Raw genomic sequence first — 21,215 nt, forward strand, 5'->3', positions numbered from 1 at the left:
TAAACAAATTACCAAAATACACTTGTGTTGATTTAATCATATGTTTGATATTAATTTTAACTATATTACATTTAGTTATTTAGTTTAATATATTTACATTAGAATTATTTCAAAATTAACGAGTTTTCTTTTTGCGGTTTGAGCGGGAAAACAAGATTTTTCGTTTTTAACGAGAAAACACAATTTGTCTGTTTTGGCGGAAAACAAGATTTTTCGGTTCTGGCGGGAAAACGAGATTTTTTGGTTTTGGCGGGAAAATACAAATTTTCGGTTTTGGCGAGAAAACATGTTTTTGCGGTTTTGTAGGGAACTATGTTTTTGCGAATTTGGCGGGAAAACACATTTTTACGGTTTTGGCGGGAAAACACGCTTTTTGCGGTTTTGGCGGGAAAACATATTTTTGGCGGGAAAATGCGTTTTTGCGAGAAAACACGTTTTTGCGGTTTTGGCGGAAAAACACGTTTTTTGCGGTTTGGCGGGAAAACGCGGTTTTGCGGTTTTGGTGGGAAAACACGTTTTTGAAGGAAAAACACATTTTTTGCGTTTTTGGCGGGAAAACGCGTTTTGTGGTTGTGGCGGGAAAACACGTTTTTGTGGTTTTGGCGGGAAAACGTGTTTTTGGCGGGAAAACATATTTTTACGGTTTTGGTGGAAAAATGTGTTTTTGCGGTTTTGGCGGGAAAACGCGTTTTTGCGGTTTTGACGGGAAAACGCGTTTTTGCGGTTTTGGCGGAAAAAATGTATTTTAGGGTGTTGGCGTGCAAACATTTTTTTTGTGATTTTGGCATGAAAACATGTTTTTCGGTTTTTACGGAAAATCACGTTTTTGCAATTTTGACGGAAAAAAATATTTTTTGCAATTTTAGCGAGAAAATGCGTTTTGGGGTTTTGGCGTGAAAAAGTAGTTTATAGCACGGGAAAAAGTGTTTTTGTAGTTTTGTCAGTTTTCGTTTGTGACAAAAATAATATTATGTTTATGTGTAATTTGTGAATTACATTAACGGCATAATAAACATTATACCATTTTGAATGAACCATCTCCATTCAAATGATCCAAATTGGTTTAGCTGAATGGACTTTAAAATTAAGCCTAAATTTCCAAAAGTCATCCGAATGATCCATATGAATGAATTGCACTTTTAGTGTCTAAACAAACAAAACTTTTATCTTCATTCAGATGGTCCATCCAGATGGAGAAACAAACAGGCCCTTAGTGAATTTTGTTTTTTTTTTTTGTGTACTGGATGCAATTTCCCTGTATATAATCCGATGAAAGTAGAGGTATTCTAATGAATTGATAAATATTTGTATTTTATTGAATAAAAAGCAATTTACTGATTATGTGCGATTATGTGTATAAAAGCAACACCAGCGATTAAATATCTCATCAATCTAATGCCAATAACTTTAAGATAATTAATTTTTTCTTAAAGATAATTAATTTATATAGCTAAATAAACAAAACTGAACCAATTATATATGAAATGACATGTAGCATTAGTGTCTATAACAAGTTTTTAAACAAATTCATATACTCTTTTCATAACAATAAGTCGACGGTACGTCGGCCTTACACACTATTGGGATACATTGAATAAACTAGCATACGAGATATTTTTCTAGAACCTTCCTTCAAAATGCTCTATATGGCTAATGGCTAATGGCTAATGGCTAGCTGGTTGGTTTATGAATGGTCGTGGTCTTGTAGTTTGGTAGGTTGTCATATTGCCATGAAAATGACAAGAAAATGATATTTAAGCCAGCCACACAAACCAACAAGGTTTAATATATAATAGTGGGATAGTTTACGCTCTTACAACATCAGAAAAAGACTCCTGAAACCATATGAATCATGTTGTTAGAACATATGGAATTGAGCTAAGAGAAGTGTATTCCTTCCTAGCTTGTTCATATCGTGTAATGAAGCTATATTTCGACTCGAGGGTTGAACAATTGAGCTTTTTGGTTTGCAAAGTGTTCATGGAAACGTTCAAAATAGTATTATTACTTGTTATTTTGAATCATAGATGAAATCAAATTTAGGTACTTACCTGTTATAATAATAAAAACGGTTGAACAAAAAAAACGTAAAATATAACTAAAGTGCAGGTTCAAAAAAAAGAAACAAATGGAGAGATTTGTTTGTCGCTATACAAACTCTTTCTCGTGTTCCTATTAATCTCACGGTAGCCGGCGAATCCTTTGTTTTTTTTCGTCAGTTGATGGCCGTTAACGGAGGTCGACCACCGTTACTAACGTGTTTCGCTTCTCCGTTAGATTGCTGCATTTGTTTGGGCGACTTGGAAGAATCACGAAAAGCCTTCAACAATTCCTCAAACGATGGCGTTTTAAGTTCCTCAATCGAGTCAACCGTTGGAATGTTGTACTGTCTCTTCCTCGGTGTTGAGCTTGTTGCTTCATCCACCTAAGTATAAAACATAATTTAAATAAATCCATTTCCAAATTCAGTCATGTATGATTAAATAAGAATGACTACCAAAGTAAATATATAAACGCAATTTAAATAATCCTTTTCAAAATTTAACCATTACCTTGTATTCGCGACCAAGACATTTCCCTGTGTTCTGTTTGATTTCGACAACATTGTTGTCATGGTGACTTCTTAATTCTTTCAAGCTTCCATAAGTAGGAGCTATGGTGGAATTAATATCAGCCGAAGCGTCTTTATCAAGCTGTAACGAGTCTGCAAAACCAAAAAGATTTATATCAATTGATAGAATCAAGAAACTATAATAAATGTACGAGGCAAATCGAATCACACTTACTGTCAATGGATGAGAGGATATCTCTGTTTGCAGAATCAGCTTCGCTTAGAGTGTTCGAGACTGCAGACGATAACTGAGCTCGTAGTTTCTCATTGTTTTCTTTGGCTCCTCTGGTTTATACATGGAGCAGATTAGATTGAATGTATACGTATGGAAGGAGGGTGTAAAAGTATGTATAGTATGGTTTATTACCGAACAAGAGCATCTGCGTTTCCAACATTCTTCTTTTCTAGATCGACCAATGATTCTTGGGCAGTCTTCCATTGTTGAGTTCCAGTTCTTGAATCTTCCAGGCTGGGAAAAATCAATCATGGCTCAGAGGATTAATAACCACATTTTAAAGTAATATACTTATGAAATAAAAGTGTGATTTACCATTTTAGAAGTATTTTCTGCATATCTTCCTTTGCAACCTCAACTGCAGATATGTTATCGAGATGATGAGACTCTGCTTGGACCATGTGAGCGTTCCACTGGACTTTGACGGAGGAAGCTGATTCTTGCATCGCAGACATTTCTTGCTGCAACGCACCGGTTTGTGAAGATGACCCTTCGCGGATATCTTGCACAGCTATCTGAACCAACTCTTTCTTCCTTGCGTGTGAGCTTGCTAGTAGCTCTGCCACTTTCTCAAGCATTTGTTTCTCTTCATTTGCAATTGATTCCTGAAGGGCAAAACGCATAATTCGTTATAAGAGGGTTGTGTTGTAGAATTAGATAAGGAGGAATAGCAAAAACCAACCTCGAATTTCTTTGTGAATGCTGATAGTTTCTGCTCGTTGACGTTTTGGGCTTCTTCTGCTAGCTTTGTTAGCTTACATGCGTGCGTGTCTAGAGTCTTGAAGAAGTCCAACATCACCTCGGAGACAGACTTAGCAGACTCAATTGATCGGGAATGCAAATTGCGCTGTTGCTGTGTGAATGCAGAGAGCTTCTCCTCTTGATTGTGAAGGCTACTTTGAAGCCCTTCGAGTAGGGAGTGAGCCTCTGATGTAAACCCTTTGAACATCTGATTCAACACAAGTTCATAAGGTCGAAAAAATCAATATCAAAGAAATTGACTACATGATTGAGAGATTCTCTTCTTACATCTTCCAGTGCACAAGAATGTTTTGTCACTTCCGAGTTCAAGTCATTCAAAGTCGTTTGGCTGTCTTTATCCAGAGTCACTGCTATATCATCTAAAGACTTGATGCCTGAGTTGTACCTTTCCTTCAACTGTGCTAAACTTCGCCGTAAAGTTTCAGTTGCCTGCAAAGAAGACCATGTGTAAATATTATTTCATGATAGATATAACAGACAGAGAGGTACGGGAAAATAATTTCTTTTCATGTTTTACCTCTGTCTTTGCAGACACGAAAGATGCCATAACTTTCTCCATGTCTTGCAATTGTTTTTCCTGCTGAGTCACTGAACCTGCCACACTGCTGTTCAAGACTTCAAGTTGCGTTAGCAGTTGTGATTGAAACTCCTGGATGAGCGATCTATTGCTGTCTTCAATCTTGTCCTTTCTCTCTGGAACCATCCATCAATAGCTTAGTTAGTTTTCAGAGTGTGATGACAATAATGGGAGGAGAAGAAAGAGAGCCACAAACCATTTTGGCGAACAAGTTAGAAACATCAGAAGCGGCATTTTCCAACTCTGCCTGAAGCTCGACAGCACGGTCAACAAGTGTTTTCTCTGAGAAAAAATGAGTTAAACCTATGTTTCATCTGAACAAACATATAATGAATTGAAGAAATTAATTCATCTCCTAACCACACCATTAGACAGATGAAAACCAATTTACCTGATTTAAGGAGATTGGATATCAAGTACTCTTTTTCCTTGATTGTTGCAACTGCCTGTCTATGTTTTTCTTCGAGATCTAACAATGCTTGTTCCGTTTCCCGGAGCTTTTTCTGAATTCACAGAAGAAATAAGTACAAGAAGTTAATCCTTGCAGGCCAGTGGACAAGCCAGAGCAAGAACTTGTGATAGATACCTCAGTCTTATCAAGCTTCTCCCTTAGTCCAGCAGTTACAAGCTGTTCCGCATTGTACAACTCTTGAAGCTCAATTATTTGCTACATTTAACAATCACAATAATGAGTAGCTTGAACTACAATATAATCCTTTCAAATTGAACTGCTTACCTTGTCTTTAGCTTCACCCTCAACTTCCATTTGCTCTATCTTTTCAGCCATAGCCTGCAGCAACCAATAAAGAATGAAGTCTGAGTCTGTCTTCTAAAAATTTAATAGACAAGAGGTATTTATTGCGTAATAAGAACTGTACCTTTTTCTCGGCTTCTTCTTGAGTGTACCTCTCCTTTGGAATATAAATTCCATTTTTCTCCCTTGCGGCATAGACCTCTGAACAAGCCAAGAACAAACGCATCAGTATTCGATAACTGAAGGAGGATTCAAAATATGTTGTTACCAATAGATACCTTGCTTCAAACGTTCAATCTCTCCATACAAATCTTTCATAATAGCTGATTTCATCATCTTCTGGTTAACCTGAATGCAGAAGGAGCAGTATTAGATAACTAAACTGGCAGAGACAACAGATCGACATGTGTGTTACGGACCTCTGGTTTATTTTTGATGTGTTTCGCACGGTGTGCATAATCAAGGGTGCTGAGTGTTTCTTCGAGGCAGTGAACAGAGGGTGATACTGTAGCAATCACGCATGTTTTTGTTTTTCCTCCCAAAGAGTCTCTCAATAATCTTGTCAACTTGCTTTCTCTGAAATTTGATGTATATAATTAAATGATTAGGGACCTATCGAGCATGTCTTGAATGTTATAGAGAGAGATATCTGTGAAGGCAACAAATCTTACCTGTATGGAATATGACCAGAGTGTTCAACTAACGCATTTATGACACGTCCGAGTGTGAGCAAACTTTTGTTGATCTCTCCAGCTTCCCTGGCTCTGCCCTGCAATGTAGAGACTCATATTATTTAGTAAAATCATCCAGGCATTTCTGTACATGTCTAATTCGCAGCATCAGTATATAAGAGGAGAAATTATGTATGGGTTATATACCTCTCGAGCACCAGATCGTGAAATATTCTCTGAACCAGCAAGATCAACAAGATTTAGCTTTCCACTTTTGACAATCTCTTCCCCCTCTGGAGTACATTCCTTAATGTGGATTGTAACAGAAAATATTGAATGAGATCTACTACTTTGCTTGTTGAGAAGAGTCTCTGCAGTGCGTCTCTTTGCTGACCCTTTCTCCAAGACTTTGTAAATCTCATCAGCAGTAGACACGATTTCTTCTTCCAACCCTCGCACAAAAACGCCACCTTTCCCATCTTCCATGAGGGCCAGAGGCTTCTTTGATTTGTCATCTGCGAATTTTGTTTCCTCCGGAGCCAAAAGGTCCGTAAGTTCTTCATTGTAGAGCTCAAGAAACGAAACTTTCAAACTGTATTCAGCAGCGCTCTGTGCTTCCAGAATATCAAATATCTGCTTAACCGCTCTAGGGATAACACCTGCATCACTCGGGATTTCACCGTTCTAGCAAGAAAACCAAAATGAGGACAATGCTACATTCAAATCATGTACTTGAAATGGTGGGTGGCTTACCTTTTTTCTTGCTCCACCTTCCATCGTGTACGTCTTCCCAGTCCCTGTCTGCCCGTATGCAAAGATGGTGCAGTTATACCCATCAAGAACCTCAAAAACAATGGGAGAAACTGCTTGATGATACAAGTCCTTCTGTTGCGACGTTGGGCCAAAAACCTAACAGATTAAAAAATCCAAGAAACTGTAAGCAAGATGCAAAAACAAACAATCTTAAAACCCTTACCTTGTCAAACAAGAAGGTCTTATCAATCTGCTTCCCAGCAATATTCTGAGCCACCGCCACTTCCTTTTTCCGGTCATTGCAGGTAAGCACCGCAGGCGTTTGTAACCTCGTCTCCTCCGAGTTAAATGGTCTGAAATCACCAACAAATTATTAAGCTCAAGATGATACACACAAGGATAGTTTGAAAACAACGCACGCACCTGCAACGAACAATAACCTGTATATTCACGCCCTTCTCTTTCTCACTCTTGTTAAACGAATTCGAGTTTCCGTCAGCTGATCTGAGATCGCGATTCGACTTATCAGTAGAACGTGGCGTTTGACATGGAGACTTCACGGAGCCTCCTCCTCCTCTTTTCGCATTGTTAGCATCCATAGCTCTGTATCACTGCGTCAATGGTAAGTAAGTCAAGGATCCACACACAAATAAGATTCAAAAATCGCAATCAAGAGAGCTCGGAAAGCTCCATTGACCTAACGAATCGATCAATATTAGCAATGAGTCAACTAATCACGCGCTAAACGCAATGCTATCTAAAAACTCAAAAGGAGTCAACGAATTATCGATTAAATCGAAGTTTCTAATCGTGAAACTGCGATTAGAAAACGAGAATGGGAGATTGAAAGCTTAAAATGCGTCTCCAGGAAAAAAGATATACCGATGAAACGATGGAGATTTTTGGTTTCTGATATCTTCGAAGCAATCTCGGAGACTCACGGAATCGTTTTTCGAAAATATTGTGGCGATGGATTGGTGAGAGAGGAATATAGAGAGAGAGAGAGAGAGAGACGCTTGAATTAAAAGGTTAAATTAAAAGAGATTATTATTTTTTTTTTTAAAACAAGAACGTTACGGCAGGCGCTCGGGCGTTTGACTTGTTACACGCCAATGGAGCTGACGGCGTTAAGTTTTTAGCCGTTATGTTGTTAAAATCCGTGATCCAACCGTTGTGAAAAAGGACAACACGGAAAATATAAAGAAAAGGCTGGCCCCGATTTGAAAACTTTCGAATATTTAGTTTTTTTTTTAAGTTTTATTTTGTTTTGACCCTAGTTATTCTTAGAATTAGTGGTTTGCCCATAATGTTTACTTTTTTAAATTAAAACATTGTCATTTCTGTTTTTTTTTCCTTATTAAAACCTCAGCAACCGTAATAAAATGTTCGTTTTTATAATTAAAGATTTGATTTTTTCAATAATCAATTCAATAAGTTAGTGATCGTTATATAGATTCTTCAAAAGAAATACATGCAGGTAAATAAGTTTTTTTTTTTGGTAAACATGCAGGTAAATAAGTTGCAAAAAATATTTATAAATTTTATCTTATTATTGACTCCTGATTCTTCTTAGAAATAAGTGGTTTGCCCAGAATGTTTTCTTTGTTAATTAATACATCGTCATTTGTGTGTGTTTTTTTTTCAAACCTACAATTTTACCAAAGTTCAACAAACGCAGGAATATTATTACATTGGTAAAATGTTCATTTCTATTATGACATCCTAATTATTCGTTTTTTTTCCCGTAACTAATTCATTAAGTTAGCTAGTGCCTAGTGATGGTTACAAAAAGTTAATCTGTAGACTGATATAGCTTTAAATAAGTTGAAAAATCTTTAAATCTTTTACAATACTAGAATTGTAGGATATGGCTACTAGCAAAGTATAGAGAGACACTCCAAGTGCGCATATGTTCAATCAAATGTGTATATAAAGTTGTAACAAAGTTCTCAGTATGGGATCCATTTTCATATGTATGATAAACGTCCTATATGAAAGTCAATAATGTCATAACACAACCTCCCACCCCCCAAAGTATGGTTCATCATCAAAATAGCATGTTTCACAAAAAAAAGTACACGTTTCAAAAACAATTATTACAAAAATCTTAATCAGTTCGAGAAATTGTATGTCAAGGGAAAATAAAAAAGTTGGCCTCACGTGGACGGAATAACTCGCGTAACTTGATTTCACTAGGTAGCCAGGAAAAGACTTTGTCAATAGTTTTTCAATGTGTATTATAGTTTTTAATACTTCACTTGGTTACACCAAGATAAGGCTTTGGGAAATGGCTTTAGTTTTCTGATTTCTATAGTGGTTTGCCTGAAATCTAAGATACGCATTGATTCTTTGTAGAAAAATTCTTGAAGGCTAAAAAGGAGGAATGTCATCCTCATTACATTGTGGTCTTGGTTGCATCTGGTCTTGTCTAGTTGTAATATTGAGCTGTAGCTAGTCGCGAATTGGTGAACGGCTGAAAAATCCTTATTTCTCAAAATAAAAACTCGTCCTACTTGATTTAGGTCAGGCATGGCAACCTGGTCCGTCGGCAAATCAAAGAATAAACCATTTTTTCCAAGTTGGTTTGGAATTCCATTTGTATTGCTAGGCCTCCCAAACCTTGGGCTGCCTTGGTTACCACAAGGATATTATTTCTTGGCACGCAAAAGCAACTTGGCTTTTCATCCGGAAAAAGAACCCTACTTTTGATCAACTCGCTACTTGGGATGAGGACATGGAGCCTATCTGTCTGCTATGTGGTGTTCAGGATGAATCCCAAAACCACTTATCTTTGAATGTTCCTACTTCTCTATTATTTGGTGTGATGTCAACAACAGGTTTCATCGTTTGGAGTGATATTCTCTTATGACTGCCTAATGTCCATGGAAACTATAAAGTGAAATTGGCGGTTCTTCAAGTTTGGCAGGCTGCCATTTATGAAATGTGGTGTGAGAGTAACCAGATATAAGATGATGGGCTATCCTTACCTCCTTCCGTATTGTAAGATACATTATTTCATCTCTCATAGATAGATGTTCAGTTATGTATGTCTTGTGACAATCCGTTCCGTGGATCCATGCTCACAGCCCTGCATTGTGAGCCTGGGTCCGCGGGACGGGTTGTCACAAAAAAGTCGGGTCAATTGGTGACAACTTGTCATGTGAGAATGTTGTCAAAAGGTGAGGTCTTGGGTTCAAGGAACGCGAAGCGAACCAATAGCCTACATGGAAGAGTCAGTGAGGGCTCACATGAGAAGGGATAGGATTGGTGTCCTGCAAGACTGTGAGCCTGGGTCCGCGGGACAGATTGTCATATGTCTATTGCAGGTCATGCCCAGGGTCTACTTTTAGCTAACATCTGGTTTGACCCGCCTTAGCTATGTTCTTGAAACCTAACAGTTTTTTTATTTTTGATTTTTTTTTTACTTTTAGGTTTTAACATATTTTAGTCAGATAGACGTGAATGTATCAGTTAATAGGATACTCAGTTTAAATATCTGGTTAAGTAGGCAGTTTGTCAAAATCTATGTACAATTTGTAGTTGTGTATGTAATATTAATAAATTTTGTTAGAGATACTTGTAAATCATCATGTTTTTATTAAAAATAATATAAAAGTTTCATAAAAATATCTCAGCTAAATTTCGTTAATCACTTTAATATCTCTATTACCCAATCTAATATTTTAACTAATTATATCTTTCATTTTAATACACTAGCTTTAAAACTATGTTTATTTTAATATTTGAACTATGTTTATTTTAATAAAAAATATTGTTAAGTTTTAAACAAAAATATTTTAACTAATTATATCTTTCATTTTAATACACTAGCTTTAAAACTATGTTTATTTTAATATTTGAACTATGTTTATTTTAATAAAAAATATTGTTAAGTTTTAAACAAAATTAAAAAAATCTCCCAAATTCAAAAAAATCTTTAAAATTTCTAATTTTATTTTAAATGTTAAAAGTAAAAGAAACTAAATTATGGATAATTTAAAGCATTTCTAATGAATACTATTTTTGTCTCTAAAATTTTATTATAAAATTGAATTTGCTCCAATGATATGTTTCTATGATAGAGTTATTCCATTTTATAAAAAAAATATAGAAAAAAAATAGTATTTCATAGGAGATGGTCTTAGGACGGTAGATAGCAGATGTTTGAGATTTAACAAACATCAAGTAAGTAATCAACAACATGACAAAAGGCTTTGAAAAACCCAAGTCCATAAATACATTCACTACGAAATTCTACACTTTTCCCCGTAACGAACTGAAAATCACAAATTTGTATTCTTTAATAAGTTTGAAATATGCTGTCAAAAAAAAAGTTTGAAATATTTTTTGTTTGTTTTTCATTAGCCCATAAGTATCTTTGGGCCAGCCCTCACTTAAAACATGTAAATGGCATATCTAATCCATATATAATCAAAATCCAATATATGAAGAAAATTGGAGGCATTCAAATGTAGGCATTCAAATGTAGGCACAATGAATAGATGGTTCCATCACTTGTTAGGGCCGGTTTAACATTATGAAGGGTCATTGAACAAAACAATATTTTGAGCCCTATAACTAATAATTTTGATTTATAATTAAAATATTATTAAAAATATAAAATTTTAAAACAAATTAGCTAAATTTATTATTTTCGTTTGTATTTTAATTTTGTTATAAAAATTTAGTTTAGTATATCATTAAATATCGTCTAAATTAACACTATAGATACCCAAAGAATATGGGTCTTTGTTATAAAATATATATATATATATATATATCCTTTATATTATTAAATTTAATGGACTTTTGGTGGGTTATGACTTATGAGACGGATGCACTGTTTTCCCTCCCCTATTAAGCCGGCCTGCACTTGTTTGAAGCATTGTATAGAATTAACAGCAGTTTGGAGGAATTTGCATTCCCCAACTAATCAACCTATCTTGCTAGATATGATAACCGAGCATATGATAGAATGATTTGGACCTCTTCACACGAACCAATGATTAACTGGTCTTGCAAAGTATCGTTTGCCCATTGTGTATTTTAAAAAGTAGAAATATATGGACCTAATCAAGAACTCTCATGTGTGCCAATACAACGTGTATGGTCACCATGGTACTAGCTCGGCGAGCAGGGCGAGCTTACTAGGGGAGATGGACAGATGGGCTATAGTCCAACCCTTATTCTGAGAGTGCCGCTTTATAACACTTTAAATACATAAGTTTTTTTACTAGCACTTTAAATTTTCAAATAGACATTTTTATCATAACAAACCTCAAACAACGTTTTCCTATTCATAGGCAACCGATACTGTTTATTTTACATGTTAAAATGATGAGGTGTCGGTTTTTTTTTTTTTAAACAATAAAAAAATACATAAAATTTGAATAAAATTAGAGAAAATTGTAAAAAAGTTGTAAAAAAATAAAACAAAATTCAAAAAATCTAAATTTCAAAATATAAAAATTAAAATTTCAAACTTAAAAATAAAATAAAATATTAAAATTATAAAAATTGAAAATAATATCTAAAATTAAAATGTCAAATTTAAAAACTAAACTAAAATTATAAAAATTGAAAATAAGATCTAAAATTAAAATGTTAAATTTAAAAACTAAAATAAAATTTTAAAAAATTGAAAAATAAGATCTAAAATTAAAAATTCAAACTTAAAGATTTTGTAAATATTTAAACAAAAAATTCAAACTTGCTACCATCAAAAACCTTTTTTAATTACTTGGATATCCGAACACCTTATGTAGCCCGACTAGCACATAAGTACACCTCCGTAAAGAGCATTCCGGGGGGCCACCGATTTCACCCCATGTTAATTGATGGTGGCCACACGCGGGGCTAATAATTCTTTCAATTAGATTATTTTGAGTGTTTGTCCTAAAAAAATTCTAATAAGGAAAATGACCAAAATATTTCATTAAAAATGTAAAAGATTTTTATATCCTAGATATATAAATACAAAAAATAAATAATAAAAAAATACTTTTAACTTATTTTAGATTTTTTAGAATTTGTAAATTTAATTTTCGTTTTTTAAGTTTTCACATTTTAATTTTAGATCTCATTTTTAATTTTTTAGATTTTTTAATATTTTATTTTTAAGTTTGAAATTTTGTTTTTTATATTTTTATACTTTTGAATTTTTATATTTTTGGAATTTTGTTTTAATTTTGTTTACAATTTTCAAAAAAAAAAATTATTCGAATTTTTATGTATTTTTATTATTTTTTATTAATTAAAAAAAAACGGAGACCTCATCATTTTAACTTATAAAATGAAAAGTACCGGTCGCCTATGAATAGGAAAATGTTGTTTGCGGTTTGTATAATAAAAATGTCAATTTGAAAGTTTAAAGTGCTTGCAAAAAAACTTCAGTGTTTAAAATGCTAGAAAGTGCCTTCTCAGTGTTTAAAATGCGATTTTCCTAATTATTAAGTATATTTTATTTTGGAAAAATAGCATTTTAAAAACTGAGAGTGCAACTTTCTAGCACTTTAAACAATGAAGTTTTTTGACTAGCACTTTAAACCTTAAAAATGATATTTTTATCATAACAAACCTCAAACAACGTTTTCCTATTCATAGGCGACCGAAACTGTTCATTTTACATGTTAAAATGAAGAGGAGTCGGTTTATTTTTAAAAAATAATAATAATTGATAAAAAATACATAAAATTCGAATAAAATTTGAGAAAATTGTAAAAAAAATTAAAACAAAAAAATAAAATTTCAAAATATACTACTCTCATGTGGTGTAATAAAATCAAAATTTCAAAAATACTGTAATTTTTATTTCCTGAAAATGATTAGATACATTTGACAGATCATTGTGCACTGTAACATATAAAATGATTCCCAAATATCATAATTTTCATCCTAATATGTACTATATAGGATAACTATTGTAAGCTTGAACTGGTAATTAATATACAAATTCTATATATGTTAGAATCTTTAAAGATAATTTACTTAAAATGACTTTACATATTATATCATGAAGGTAACAAATCCTTATAAATATAAGATCTATTCTACTTTATAATATCATGTTTTGTAGCTTATATGTTAAAACGAAACTTTGAAAATGGCGAGAAGCAGAAAAGGTCGTCAAAAGATACAAATCGTAAAAATGGAGAAAGATAGCGACCTTCATGTTACGTATTCAAAAAGAAGACAAGGTCTTTTTAAAAAAGCTAGCGAGCTTTGCACCTTATGTGGTGTAGAAATTGGAGTACTTGTGTTTTCACCTGGTCGGAAAGTATTTTCTTTTGGTAATCCAGATGTTAGATATGTATTTAACCGTTTCAAAAGTTATGACCAGAATCCTTTTCAGCTTAATGAATTTGGTCCAAGCGCAACTATCCGAGGTCTTAACAGCATACTCAGTCAGGTAAACATCAAATTTTTGTTGTTTTCTAAGAATATAAATAAGTTATTTAAATGTATATACTCCAAACCATACTTTATAAAAAAATCGATCTTTATATATATATATGCGTGTGTGTGTGTGTGTATGTGTGTGTGGTTTACGCTATGGGCATGAACAATGGAGAATTGATTATTAAGTAAATGTGCAAAGTTTTCTAACTCATTATATAGGATACAATGGAAAATATATTTAATTTTATAAAGGTTGTATGTTCGTTTTTATAGTTAGATCGTGTTGTTTCAAAAGCTGTAATCATATTTATATAAACGCCATTTGTTTCCATGACTAAAATATGTTTATTTTTTAATTACATGTAGAAGCATTGATTGCTTACACACGATATATTATTATTGCAGGAGCTGGTAAAGCTTGAAAAGGAGCAAGCAAGGAGGAAAATTTTGGAGAAGATTAGAATTCAGAGAGAAGAAACAGATAAATGGTGGGAGAAACCTCCCAGTGAACTTAACTTGCGTCAAAACACTTGTCTAATAAGTGTTTTGGAAAATCTGAGGATGGATTTGGGAAGTCCACGCTTCCAACAAGCAATGGTTCCTCGGAATTACTGTGGTGGAAGTAATAACAACATTGTTGGTGGCGGTAATACCGATCCTCTCGACGAAAGAAGCATGTTCGAGAATGCGTTCAACTACAATCCCAACATGATGATTCCTAATCAAGGACCAACGTTAGGATATAACAACATTAAGCCTGAGGTGTTTGATCCGATATACAATATGAATTGGCCTGAATATAAGCACGGTCCCTACTAGGACCAAGATCGGAGGGACGAAGGAAGAGGCAAGAAGAAACCTCATAACATCAATCAACATAATCTCAATCATGGTTTTCATCGCATTCATCATGTTTAATGTTAGCTTTTTGTTTGTGTTGTCTGTTTTCAATAATTATCTATCCATAAGATTTGTTTCAGTTTGTTTCATTTTCTTTTGCTGTTTTTGTTGGTTCTTTGTGTTCGTTTTGGATGAATATTTAATATATAATTCTCATCTCCAAATGACCTCCCCATTAAGAGTTGAAAACTTTAATAAGTAAAAAATGATTTCATAGGAGATACAATTTTGACTTTGATACAGATTGTTCCGAGTTGATCAAAAATCTTGTATCTCCACCTATATATACAACATGGTCCCTGCTGAGTGACCCCTTCTCTAGCCTTTTTTGAATTTCTGTATGATTACTGGTAAAAAAAATTATATTTTTCTTTAGATAGGTATTTTAAAGTGTAGGACTGATATTTTTAGCTTGTTTAGTCGAAACGAGAGTTAAGGATATTGTTCGGAGTTGATTGTTTGGATAAGCCGATCATGGAGTTTAATTTTAATCTAAATGTGAGGTAGCCAAAAAAAATGGTTAAGAATGATCAACGTTTTGTTTTATTTGTTTCAAAAAAGGTATATGAGGTTTTCAGAAATAAAAGTTTGTGTCATTCAAAAAAAAGCTTCTATATTGTCGTCTCCCCTTTTATAATAAGAGAAAAATAGAATTTGTGACATATTAAAGAAATAATATTTTATGGATTTTTGTTTTGTTTTTGGAATTATAACTATATATATAATTTTATAATCATCAAATCATAAGTTTATGAAACTAATATATATTATTCTGTGAGAATTTTCTGAATAACTAAAAGCTAATCAAAATATAAAACATAGCACATCGAATTAGGTGCATTTAGAGGTTAAAATTAGTTATTCATGATGGTTGGTGTATAGTGTCGGTCCTGATAGAAAGTGGGGGTAACATAGGCTTTCGACCGTTAAATAGTTATGTATAATTTCGGTCGTTCCAATGACAAAAGTTTACTTTAGGACTGCTGGAAACAGCTCATCCCTTTTCACCATTAAGATGACCAGTTTAATCTTCTTTAAGTGCAACTTGTTTTATTAAAGTTACACATATCGGCCCAATATTGTTGTTTTGCTTCCAGCCCATTACAAACCAGGATCGGTACTGTTGATATATTGGTGATAATGACAATGTGTTATAAATAAAAAAATAAGATGAAACCAGGACCGGTACTGTTGGTGTATTGGTGATAATGACAATGTTGTCAATAAAAAAATAAGATGAAAGTGATAGAATAAAACAATCTTTTTAGAAATAAAAAATGATGTTTTCATGAATAAACTAAGCTCCTGAATGAATAGGCCAAATGAAACTTTTTTTAAAAAAAAAACAGGTTATTTTTGTGGTTAACTTCGAGTTTTATGTCATAATCGAAAAACACTCATAATATAATGAGGTAAATAGTTGTGGAATCAGTTTTACTATATCTAATGGCATCGAATATAATGAGAAATTGGTTTAGTAGCTAAAATTCTTAGATTAAGTAGATATCTAAAATATCATAGATTTAATTTTCGTTGGGATTTATCTATTCTCAGTGAATTAGTTTAAAATAGTTTGGTACTCGTCTTAGATGATGTACATGCTTTCAGTTTCAGGCCCATACCCTCTAAAAATATTACTGTCACTAGGTGTACTGCCCGCATATATGCGGGCATAGTGTTCTTATAAATATTTATCTATTTATAACTATTAAATCAAAACCAACATAATAAATTATTAATTATATTTTTTAAAAGATAAATCAAAGACTAAAATTTATATTTTATAATAAAAATAAATATTTTCAGATAAAAACACAACTTTGTTAAGAATTATCTTATGTTTTAAAAATATATTTTATTTTTTAGAATTTTAGTATATTTACGTATAGTCAATTATCTAATATAACATATAAGTAAAATATTATTAATATATATTCATTAGTTTTTATCAAAATATATAAATGGTTATTGTTGTGTTAAATTTTAAAAACATTCACATATTAGAATTATCTTAGAAAATCATTAGCATTTAATTATAAATTGTTTTATATCTAACTATAAATGTTATAATAAAACATTATTTTCAGATAACAACATAATATATCTAAGAATTATCTTATGTTTTAAAACGTTTTTTTATTTTTGTAAATTTATTATTTTTATTTATAGTCAATTATCTAATATAATATATAATTATAAATTGTTTTATATCTAACTATAAATTTTATAATAAAATATTATTTTCAGATAACAACATAATATATCTAAGAGTTATCTTATGTTTTAAAACGTGTTTTTATTTTTGAAAATTTATTATATTTATTTATAGTCAATTATCTAATATAATATATAAATATAATATTATTAATAGAAATTCGTTTATAATTATTTAGATTTTAGATAATTATTATTGTTATTAATTTTTAGATAATTCTTATTGTTATTAATTTTAATCACTTATTTAATCAGATAATTTGTTTTTATTTTTGACTAATTTATTTAATTAATTTATTAAGGGTATAAACTATTTATTATTAATTTTAATCACTTTTTATTCAGATAGATTTGAAATTCGTTTTTTATTTTTTGATTAATTTAGATAGTTTATTCATTAAGGGTATAAACGATATTAACCGCTCTAACTTTTAACGTGAGAGCTCCATTGCAAAAATTTACTTCGCAAATAATAGTATAGATTGGTAATTCCACTGAGCTACAATGTGAGAGAGTTCACAGTTAGCTCGAATATAGCCGCTAAAAAATTCGGAAATAGTAGATGCAGAGGTAAGGTAGTAAAGATACTCTTTCAAACTTCTTCTAATATAAAAGACGAATAGTCTCAGAGGAAGGCGATTTACATCTAAAATATCATATAAAGGATGACTGTGAATAGAATTCCAATCTCACTCATCTAGTATATAAGCATGAACCATTTAAACAGGTATATGCATTTAAGAAATTCGATATACAGATGAAATTTCTCACCTAAAACCATATATACTTTCCGAATCACCACTCTTAATCGATTATTTAACTTAGCTATCAATGAGTTCCTAACTCTTATATAATATAATATAGTAAGTTATTTTTTACCAAAACTATAGTAAGTATTTACATTCTGAAAAATAAAAGTATTTACATTTTGTATCTCCTTAAATTTTTAAAATTCGACTGAGTTGTATGTTTGGAACTCATGATGATTACTTTTCTCTAAGTTTTCCAAAATAATAAGAAAGTATCAAGATGGTATTATCTTTAGGTAAATTTCCTTGTACTAGACAATTACTCTAGTATCTTCAGCCATATTCTCCTCGGGTTTGTGGTTAAATGGGTGTAGACGGTCCTGGTGGAATGCAATAGAGGCGGTAATCTCTGGCGGAAACTACTGAACGACGGCATCATCGATCTTCGACTCTTCCTCGTACCGTCAGTGGTTTCTTTTATCAAGCTTGCTCTGAGTCTGTGGTTGGATTCTTCGCTTTAGTTCGCTCTGGATTGTCGGTTGCAAACTGTAGGAACCGTAGTATTCAGGGTTTGAGGGTACCATTTTCTCGATAGTTCGCGGCAACTTGTCGGTGTTCTCATCTAGTTCTGGAGTTGGAAGGTATGTCCTCATCTCGCTATTACTCTGTTTGAACGCTTGCGCTGCGTTGTTGTTAGGTCCGGTCCTTTGCTGATGTCGTTAGTTTTCTCGTGTGGTGTTGTTGTTTATTTTTTCTGCTACTAGTCATCTATTGTAACCTCTCTCAAAAAATCGAAAACCGGTAATAATATCTAACATTTTTACCAAAAAAAAAACATTTGACAAACAATATCATTTCAAAAGACATTATAATAATAACAACATATTGTTTTTTTCATTTTCCTCCGTGGGTCTCCCCCCATATATTAAGGACCTTGGTAAATTTGAGCAAGATTATAACAGTTGGTGGTAAAATCTTCTTTGTAGGTATAATAAGCATGTAGGAATAAGTTAGTTGATGACCGTTAGGTTTAACACCTACGTTTCAATTTTTCCCCGGGAGAGAGATTAAAAAACAGAGGAATAGAGAGAAAACAAGAGAAAGATAAAAGATCAATGGCAAAATGAAGGAAGAAGAGAGACATGGTTCATCATCCGATTCTTCTTCTTCGTCTTCTCTTCCTGTGAGCTACGGAGTTGACTACGAAAAATACAACTTCTCCTCTTCTGTTTCTTCTCTTTCTCGACCGTTTTCTCCGGAAGGATCAAGCAACAAGAGCTGTGTTCTGGAAAATAATCTTTCCTCTGTTTTCTCGTTGGACCATGACGACAGTCTCCCCATCTTCTCTAGAGAGAGACCATGTTCTTGTGTCCATCATGTGTAAAGCTTCACTCTCTCCCTTCACTTCTCACGTTGATATAACTAATTTTGTTCTTTTTTTTGTTAAAGAACTAATTTAGTTCTTAACGATTTTTATTTCATGATTTCTTGCAGCTTCCAGTGGATTCTGCAGAGGTGTTGTGGCTGTTTCTGTTAGCCTTTCTTTTGCCTCTCTTAATACCTCTAGCTTAATATGATACCATCATTGTAGGACTTGTTCTACTCTTTTCAATCTCTTCTTATGTCATATTGCAATTTGAATGAAATGAAAGCGTATATTAAAGCTAAAACCACTAAAACACAGTTTACATGGAATATATCTGAATTGCAGTTTTATGTTGTGAATTAAAACTGTTGCAATATGGAAGGTCCAATCCGGATTCACTTGGCATAGGAAAGTTAGCTGTAACCAATTCTTAACCCAATCTTTGATATTGGAATCTTGTTTTTTTTTCTCTCTCTTTGGAACAAAGTGTAGTTTGAGTAAGGTTTTGGCAAAGTATTGATTTACCATTGAAAATGATGGACCACTAATCAGCGACTGTGAGAACCAAAACCAACCCCAATCTGATTTAAATCATAGATATACTAGGATTAATGGATTTTTGCTTTAAATTTTATCAAATCAATATGTTTTTGCACGTAAAAGAGACATTTTCTGTAGTTGATCTTAAGTCACGAGGTCCGCTCTACTTTTCCACAGTTTATTATATTTTCATATCACTCATTTCAGCCATGTTCAAGATAATATGCTAACATTCTTGAGTCAAACCCCCGCCGTTTTGCCTCTTCCTTTTGTATTTAGATTTTGTTATTCCCACGTCTATAGACATGACCATCCACCAATGGGTCACCGCCTCTGGTAAAAGGATCAGACGCTAACCCACCACCTCTCACCAGCCTTCCTCACCTCCCCAAACCGGCAAACCTCTGCAGCCGATTGTGGCGCTCCCTCATGAGAAACACCGCAAGGGAGTTTAAAAAATATCACTTGTTTTCTCTTATATTTTTAAGTTAAGCATGACAAAATAAACCCAAAAAATGATTTTTTTGAAAAATGCTGATTTAATTGAATGACTAATAATTGATCGTACATCAGTTATGAGAGCTATAATGAGTGAAACTACAATTCAAAATAGTATTCCTTACATAAATTGATTAAAACCAAAACAGAATCATGTTCTTTTGTATATCATTTTGGCCCTAAGTTAATGCTAACGCATTAGTCAGGACGAATCATTTCACCTCCAAAAATGACTAATTTGGCTTGCTTTGTCGTGAACGGAGAATAATCCTACTCTCCTCTGTGTTCGTTTGGGACTGTGATTATAACAGAGAATGTACCAATAATGGCTTCATTTAAAGCATTAAATGTGATCGAACCTAAAACAGTGGTTCTATAACTACATGTAATACTTATAGAACCACTATATATACTGAAAACATTAGTTGTACATAGTGTTGAACTATAATTTGATTCCAAAAAAAAAAGAAATATAATTAACAAACCAACACATATATTGTTTGTAAGCATTGTTGAAGAACAATAGATTCGCTTGTTAATAAGGATTGGAAAGAATTTGAAAGCCTCTAAAACAAGTAGAGATATTTACGCCCACAGACACAATTCATCTTATGAATTACACACTAAGGCACTTTAGTCTTTATGGACACTTTGTCTTAGTGAAATGTCTAGCTTAGCCCTCTCCTCTTAAGTGAAATTGGTTTCACGAATCCTCTGACCAGAACAACTGATTTTCTCTTTTCCTAACTAGTAACAATAAAGTGAATAAAACAAATAATATTTTATCAGATATTTTTTAATTTGAATTTTGAAGGAATCGATCTATCCCACATTTTGTAGATTCCAAGGGACAAACCCTAATTTCATCTCTCCTCCAACTTCTTGTAGATCTAGAAACTCAAATCTCAGCCAAACCTTAACCTCAGCCACCGTTGATTGAGAAAAACCAGCCATGGAAGGTGAGTTCTGTTTCTTACTCTGTTTCGTCCGCCATTGCGGCTTCATCTTCCACCGATAGCCACCGCTAAAGATTTTTCCTTTTTTCAGATTCTGCAGAGGACGCCGTAGACCACTGTCTTTCCGTGAAACTCTTCGCAACTGATAGATTCCCACGTCGCCGACTGAATGTCTACTCAAGGCCGAACATCCTAGATTTCCTCCGCCACATTCTTCGGGGTTCTCCGGTG

At 33.0% G+C, this 21,215-nt stretch overlaps 3 protein-coding genes across 3 annotated transcripts; 2 read left to right on the forward strand and 1 right to left on the reverse strand.

The window, feature by feature from the left end:
• Positions 1 to 1,983: 1,983 nt before the first annotated feature.
• Positions 1,984 to 7,435, reverse strand: LOC106448727 (kinesin-like protein KIN-5A). The gene is made up of 21 exons (XM_048777817.1): positions 7,246 to 7,435; positions 6,787 to 6,974; positions 6,587 to 6,716; positions 6,364 to 6,519; positions 5,818 to 6,294; positions 5,611 to 5,708; positions 5,359 to 5,515; positions 5,218 to 5,287; positions 5,064 to 5,140; positions 4,922 to 4,975; positions 4,772 to 4,852; positions 4,577 to 4,688; positions 4,382 to 4,467; positions 4,126 to 4,299; positions 3,876 to 4,037; positions 3,529 to 3,795; positions 3,162 to 3,451; positions 2,979 to 3,080; positions 2,787 to 2,896; positions 2,553 to 2,704; positions 1,984 to 2,425 (listed from the first exon to the last, which is right to left on the reverse strand). Exons 2-21 carry the CDS (start codon positions 6,960 to 6,962, stop codon positions 2,216 to 2,218), a joined length of 3,141 nt encoding a protein of 1,046 aa, XP_048633774.1. The 5' UTR covers positions 6,963 to 6,974; positions 7,246 to 7,435; the 3' UTR covers positions 1,984 to 2,215.
• A 5,387-nt stretch (positions 7,436 to 12,822) lies between these two features.
• LOC106450040 (agamous-like MADS-box protein AGL62) lies at positions 12,823 to 14,820 on the forward strand. Its single transcript, XM_013891691.3, has 2 exons — positions 12,823 to 13,771; positions 14,167 to 14,820. The coding sequence occupies exons 1-2, from the start codon at positions 13,466 to 13,468 to the stop codon at positions 14,578 to 14,580; spliced, it is 720 nt and encodes a 239-aa protein (XP_013747145.2). The 5' UTR covers positions 12,823 to 13,465; the 3' UTR covers positions 14,581 to 14,820.
• Positions 14,821 to 17,441: 2,621 nt separating this feature from the next.
• BNAA04G16550D lies at positions 17,442 to 19,307 on the forward strand. The gene is made up of 2 exons (XM_013891671.3): positions 17,442 to 19,004; positions 19,119 to 19,307. Exons 1-2 carry the CDS (start codon positions 18,748 to 18,750, stop codon positions 19,159 to 19,161), a joined length of 300 nt encoding a protein of 99 aa, XP_013747125.1. The 5' UTR covers positions 17,442 to 18,747; the 3' UTR covers positions 19,162 to 19,307.
• The last annotated feature ends 1,908 nt before the right edge of the window (positions 19,308 to 21,215 follow it).

This window comes from Brassica napus, chromosome A4 (assembly GCF_020379485.1).
Source record: "Brassica napus cultivar Da-Ae chromosome A4, Da-Ae, whole genome shotgun sequence".
Classification (NCBI taxonomy): domain Eukaryota; kingdom Viridiplantae; phylum Streptophyta; class Magnoliopsida; order Brassicales; family Brassicaceae; genus Brassica; species Brassica napus.